Here is a 6,992-nt window from a genome sequence, read left to right as displayed (position 1 = left end):
TGGACTTCTGTTACTCAACGCTGACGAAGGCAGTAAGTTACTTAAGTAGCTGGCTGTTGCAAAGGCTTCAACCCACAGATTGAGAGGCAAATGAGATTGATACAACATCGATAAGCCTAACTCCGTGAAGTAGCGATGACGTCTCTCTGCTAACCCATTCTGTTCTGGAGTGTGAGGACAAGACAACCGATGAACTATGCCATTAGCTTGTAAGAACTGCTTCATTTGCCTATTCACAAACTCTCCACCACCATCTGACTGAAACTCTTTAATGCACTTGTCAAATTGTTTCTCAACCAAAACCTTGAAAGCTTGAAATATTGGAAAGAAATCTGATTTATTTCGCAGAGGATATAGCCAAGAAAAACGGGTACAATCATCGATCAAGACAGCATAATAACGGAAACCCTGACTAGAAATAACTGGAGAAGGACCCCACAAATCACAATGGATCCTTTCCAAAGGTTGAGAAACATGAAAATTTGACTGAAAAAACTGCAACTTATGACTCTTTCCCATTTGACAAGATTGACAAACAAGACTCTTTCTGCTCTTATTGATGTTGATCTCGTTGCCTTGTTGAAGTTGTTGAAGGACTTTGTAGTTTGCATGCCCAAGTCTTAGAAGCCACAGATCTTCTGAAGCAGTAACCTGACGATCTGAGAAAAAAGCTGCAGACATTTCATCCTTCAACAAGTAGAGCCCTTTATTTTGACTTCCCTTGGCCACTACTTTCTCCTTAAGGAGGTCAATGACATATATATGATTAGCATAAAAAAATACCCCACAGGGATGATCCTCACACAGACGAGAAACATATAACAAAGACTTCTGTATATCTGGACAAACTAGTACTTCATGTAACTGTAAATTACCTGAAGCAGAAGAAATTGTGGCAGAACCTACGTGAGTGATGGGAAGATACGCACCATCTCCCACCATAACAACATCCGTACCCTCATAAGGCTGAACTCCCTGAAGATTGGCAGAGGATGAAGTGATATGCGCGGTTGCACCTGAGTCTGGAAACCAATCTTTGTCACTAGCAACCCTGAGAGAGTTGAAAGCTGCAGCCGATTGATAATTGTTATCAAACCGATTGTAACACTTGAGGGCAATATGCACCACACGACCACAGATCTGACATGTTGGTCTCTCACTCTGAGGGTTGTTGTTGTTGAATTGATGTTGAGTGAACCCACGACCACGACTAGAGTAACCACCTCTTCCTCTGTAAGGACCAGAACGACCTCTTCCTCTGTAGTTTGGATTGTAACCCGGGTTCATGTTCTGACTTGCAAATGCCATTTGAGGATTAACCGCGTGGACCTCTTCATAGGACTTGAGCTTCACATCAAATGCTTGGACCTCAGATACAACATCATTGAACGTTGGCGCAGGAAACTTGCTGAGAGAGCTTTGAATCACAGTTGTGATAGGATCAAACTCACACCCAAGACCATTGAGAAACCCAAAGATTTTTAGAGATTCATCAATGGGCTTACCAATGGCACTGAGCGCATCACAGGTACTCTTGAACTCTCTGCAGTAAGCTGCCAAGTCTTTGTCTTTCTTGGAGAGAAGTTGAAGGCTTCTTCTAAGAGAAAACTCGCGAGAGACAGAACTTTTGTTGAAGTTGTCTGCTAAGGAGGTCCACACATCTCTGGAGTTGGTGAGGGTGTGAACCGACCCCAGTACCTCCTCTGATAAAGTACCAAACAGCCACGATCGAACAAGCTGATCTGTGCAAAACCACGACTCGAACTGAGGGTTGGGCTCCTCAACGTTCTCACCATCACGAATCACTACACGCGTAGTTGCAGGAGCCGCCATCGCACCATTCACGAACCCTAACAACTTCTGACTCGACAACAGGGACTCGAACTGCGTCTTCCATAAGAGATAGTTGCTATCATTGAGCTTGATAGTGACACAGCTCAAGACATGGATATTTTTCGGAAATGGGTAAGGAATCACAGCATCAGCCATACCTGTTAAGGTTTATGGTGGCTCTGATACCATGTGAGGGAAACTGAACTTTTATCTTGTTACTTGAGAAAACTGTAATACTCGGATACCTTACAATGACGACAATCAGTCTCAATATAAAGCGCTAAGAGAAAGATCTAGACACTAGGATAACAGCTGTAAGGATAAGGTCTTGACTAGCCCACGCAAGACGTTAAGAGAGGAGTAAAGCGATTCTGGATAGGGAGCTGTGAGGAACCCGTACAAGCCTCCTCTGTTACGCAAGCCGACAAAGAGTAAAGAGGAGATGACCGTTGATGAAGAAGAGATGATCTTTGATCTTGAGCCTTGTTACTCCTCATGGGCTTCGTAACCAGATGGGCTTCACTAACAAGTATATCGATAAATTAATACTTTCTATAAATTAATAAAAAATTATAGTTTGGTGTAGTTTCAATATTATTAATTTATAAAAGTTTCATTGTAGTTGCTCTAAAAAGAAAAATATAAGCAAATTTTTGTTCAAACTTTAAACAATTTTAAAACATATGATTTTCATTTTAAACATAACATATCGTTGTCTCTTTGGATATTTTGAATCCCAACTTCTCAAATTAATGTTTCACTAATATATAATTGCAATGTTAGTGATTCCAGAACGGAGTCTTTGAGGATCAAATAGCTAAAGGATCGGATCATTTGGAGTACGTGCGTCAACATAAACTTTATCAGCCTTACACGCTGCAATGGAAATATTACTTTGGACAGTATCATACATGAAAAACATGAAGATCCTTTTGATCTGATTTGAGACGGACTACTCAGATTTAATGGATATGATTACGATCTTTTGACTGATTTTTGCCTTGAAAATTAATGTGTTTTGGACTTTACACAAGAATTTTGAGAATGTGAACCTGTTTTACATCCGCAAGAATAAAAATATATCCTTAGCAAGAAAAGGATAGAAACATAGACGTGTTATTATTCAATATTAGATTAGATATGGTCGGATGTAAGTGCATTCTGGAAAAACATCTCGTCTCATCAAAATAATAAAGGAGTGATTCGATTTACAAACCAAATCGGGGTTTTCAGTGGTCACTTTTCAATAATGTACTTTTAAAAGTATATTGATGTACGAATTTTAACATCTATATCATCAACGAGTAGCAAGGAAAAATATAGATAGCTTTCTGTAAGATTCATGGGAGATCGACAACTGCCCAACCGGCCAATCTCAAGTCTTCGTTAGTTGCATCAAATCTTGATTTTCAAAATCATGTACACTTATTATATTAAGCAGCAACCCAAAGTACCTTTAATGCACCTTAATTAATATAATATACTAGATTAGGACCCGCCCTAAAGGGCGGAAATTGATTTGTCAAATTTCAATTAATAATATATTGTATATATAATATGTGTATATAATATTATATATATTTTGTGTAACATTTATATATATATACATATTAGACATATATATAATATTTTATTAAATATATATAGAATTTAATAGTGTTATAATTTGTGTTGTACTTATTATTAGTTTGTATTTAATCTTCTTTTATTTTTAGTATAATAATTTGACTTGTCACACATTTTACCTTTTAACTTATATACATAGTTATGCATTTTTTCAAAAAAAAAACTTATACACATAGTCTCGTAAAATGTAATATATAAAAAACATATTTAAAAAATCTACTAACCATATGTCACCATTATTTGGTTGTTTGAACAAAAAAAAAATCATGTTCTTGTATAACTGTGTATGTTGTGATATGATGTAAGTGAAGAGTAAATATATGGAAGTAAAGTTAGTGATACGAACATGAGCCTATGTTGGTCTATGCCACAATTATTTGGTTTTTGGAAGATCAATGAGCATAAGCATACACGGTCTTTGTATGCTTACGTTGTAAATGAGTCGGATATTTTTTCTCTTATGTCTGGAATGATATAGAACTCGTTGATTTAAGAGTGGTTCAGTTTTATATGATCTAATTAGGGCTGGGCAAAAAATCCGAACCCGAAAAACTAAACCGAACCCGATCCAAAAAAGTAGCACCGAACCCGAACCAAAATTGATTAAATATCCGAACGGATTCAAAATTTCTGTATTTAAAGAACCGAAACCAAACCCGATCCGAACCGAAATATTTTGGGTACCCGAATGTATCCGAAATAAATTTATATACTTGAATATATACATTATTTTTATATATAATGTATATTAAAAATATTAAAAATATATAAGATACCTTTTAATTTTCCAAAATACTCGGAAAATATATGCAAATAGTCAAAAGTAAATGTTTAAAATAACTAAAATATACTGAAAACACCAAAATAGTTAAATATCTATTGATTCTTTATCCAAATATTCAAAGAAAACTAATTTATGTGTTAAATTAAGGTATTTTGGCATATATGTTATGAAAATTTATATGTAATATATTATCTTTCTTATAGATTTTGAAAATTTAAAGTATATAATAAATTTTGAAAATTTAAAAACATTTTAAATGGGTTATCCGAACCCGAACCGAACCCGTAAAGATCCGAACCGAACCCAAACCGAAATTTAAAAATATCCGAATGGGGCTGAAATCTTTGATCCCGAAAATCCGAAACCCGAATAGACTGAACCGAAACCCGAATGGGTACCCGAACGCCCAGTCCTAGATCTAATTATATTAAGATATTAACCAAAAATATTATAAAAGTGTTATTGGTTAGGTTTAACTAATCTATGTTGGTTAAGATTTGGTTTAATTTAAGTTGGTAGGTTGCATTGTATAGGAGACATCATATATTCTATCAACAATTATGGAAGAGTCCAAAATTTAAATGAGAACTTCAAATAGTAGATAATCCCTAAATTAATAGATTAGATTCTGAAATGTATACAATGACTTTTGATTAAATAAAGAGGAAGTTCACGTAGACAGTCACGAGACTCACGACTCACCACCATTATCGTTTCGTTTCCCATGGGCAATATTTTATTAGAAATTTAGCAGAACACTGAAAATTTTAAAAAATAAATAAACCTCTAAAATAAACAAGTAATCATCTCAGTCAAAACAAACATAAAAAAGCAAGTTGAAAGAGAAAAAAAAACGAATAACAAAATAATCCATTCAAAATGTATCCCTTATTTTGTAAATTGTAACAGACCAATTGCATAAAGACTTTGTAAACTCCATTCAAAATTAATAAAATACAGTGTTATCCATAAATGGGCCCAAAGAAACGATCTGGCCCAAACATCTTTACCCGTAACTGATCCACTGAGCCCCCACACACTTATCTACAACAATTCAATCTCTTCAAACCTCATCATCTTCAATCACATCAATGGCGTCTTCCTTGTCACTCACGAGCTTCATCTCCTCCATCTCTCCATTCAAATCTCAAACCAAACCTAGTCCTCCTCCTCCGAGCCTCACTCTCCCTACTACTCAAACAGTCTCCCACAACAGGCGGAAGAACGATCTCGCCGTCGAGGAGCCTCCTTCCACCACCGCTTCGCTCTCCTCCGAGCTCGCGTCAGTGATATGCCCGTCGCTCGCGTACTCGAACACGCTCTTCTTCAGCAGCCCGGGGTACAACGTGCAGGTGTTCGTGGAAGACAACGAGTCCGAGGAGAGGCTGGTGAATCGGTTTAGGAGGGAGGTGATGAGAACTGGAGTGATCCAGGAATGTAAGCGAAGGAGATACTTCGAGAACAAGCAGGACGAGAAGAAGAGGAGGACTCGTGATGCTGCGAAGCGTAACAAGAAAAGGTTTAGCATTCATGTTTTAAAATATACTCCACAAAATTTTTAAAAATATATTAATTTGATTACTAATACATTATTTTTATAATTAATTATTTTCCACGATTTTTAACCAATAAAATTTTAACAAACACAATTATGTTTTTTTTTTTTAATTTTAAAATTTTACCATTAGTTGATACATTAAAATGAAAAAAAATATTTCAATCAAATTTTTTATTATTAAAACGTGGATATTTTCGGAGAGAATAGCTTTCAAGAATTGAAATGTAGCACATACCGTACTGAGTTTGTATTTGTGGTTTCATTGTTTTGGGTTGGTTTGTTATCAGGCGTCCTCAAGCGAGGTTTAGTCAAGAGACTAGAGAAGAAGCAGCAGCAGCAACCAAGAGTAAGAAGAAGGATGCAGAAGAAGACAACTGGGAGTGGGCGATGCCTGATGGAGATGTACCTTCTTGAACACGGTTTCAGTACATAGATCTCCTTCCTTTTTTTTTGGTTATAAGTGGGTACATTGTAAGTTCTAATGAGCGTATAACTTGCCTTTGGTGATGAGTTATTGTCAATGTTAAGACATCTATATTTGTCTTCCAATGTTTTTTATAATGACTCCATTCCATTTGTAGACCAATGGAGATGAATCAGGGATGCAAATTGTTGATCTTAGCTTTAGGTGGTGAATTTCAGGCATAGGCTACTTGCATTTTCAACCCCCTTCGATTACTACTTTTTGTGATTTGATAAAACGTCGCAGATACATGTTGGTTTCCCTATTGCATTGTGCAAGATGTTATTCTGTGTTTTATGATGTTAAACGACTCTTTTTTTTTTTTTTTTTTACTTGCATGTTCTTGGTTTCTCTTACCAAGGAGATGTACAATGTTAGTTTTGCTTCTTACAAACATGAAGTTAGCGGTGAGTCACATGCAGTCAATTATTTTAATGGTCACATTAACCACACACAAGCGTTTGTGGAGTTGTACCGTTGGGTTGAAAAGGTGCTAAGCCGGATTTGAAATTTACTAAATTCATAATCTAATTCTCATTGAGAACAAACGGATATATTTAGCGCCGGTGGACAAATCCTGGACTAGTCGGTTGAGCTTGATCTGTCGGCTCTTAAAAAAAGGTCGCATTGATAATCAAAAAGTATTTGATCAAGTGGCACAATAACTGTATGTGTATAACTCGTAATAGAAAAAAAATCTCTCTTATGCGTAATGGTTCAGTGATAAA

General features: G+C 36.1%; 1 protein-coding gene across 1 annotated transcript; it reads left to right on the top strand.

Moving 5' to 3' along the window:
- The first annotated feature begins 5,294 nt into the window (after window positions 1-5,294).
- LOC108833353 (30S ribosomal protein S21, chloroplastic) lies at window positions 5,295-6,354 on the top strand. Its single transcript, XM_018606781.2, has 2 exons — window positions 5,295-5,762; window positions 6,089-6,354. The coding sequence occupies exons 1-2, from the start codon at window positions 5,335-5,337 to the stop codon at window positions 6,213-6,215; spliced, it is 555 nt and encodes a 184-aa protein (XP_018462283.1). The 5' UTR covers window positions 5,295-5,334; the 3' UTR covers window positions 6,216-6,354.
- The last annotated feature ends 638 nt before the right edge of the window (window positions 6,355-6,992 follow it).

Source organism: Raphanus sativus, chromosome 6, assembly GCF_000801105.2.
Source record: "Raphanus sativus cultivar WK10039 chromosome 6, ASM80110v3, whole genome shotgun sequence".
In the NCBI taxonomy this organism is placed as follows: Eukaryota; Viridiplantae; Streptophyta; class Magnoliopsida; order Brassicales; family Brassicaceae; genus Raphanus; species Raphanus sativus.
The sequence above is the reverse complement of the archived record's forward strand: the minus strand, read 5'-3'. Positions and strand labels throughout refer to the sequence as shown.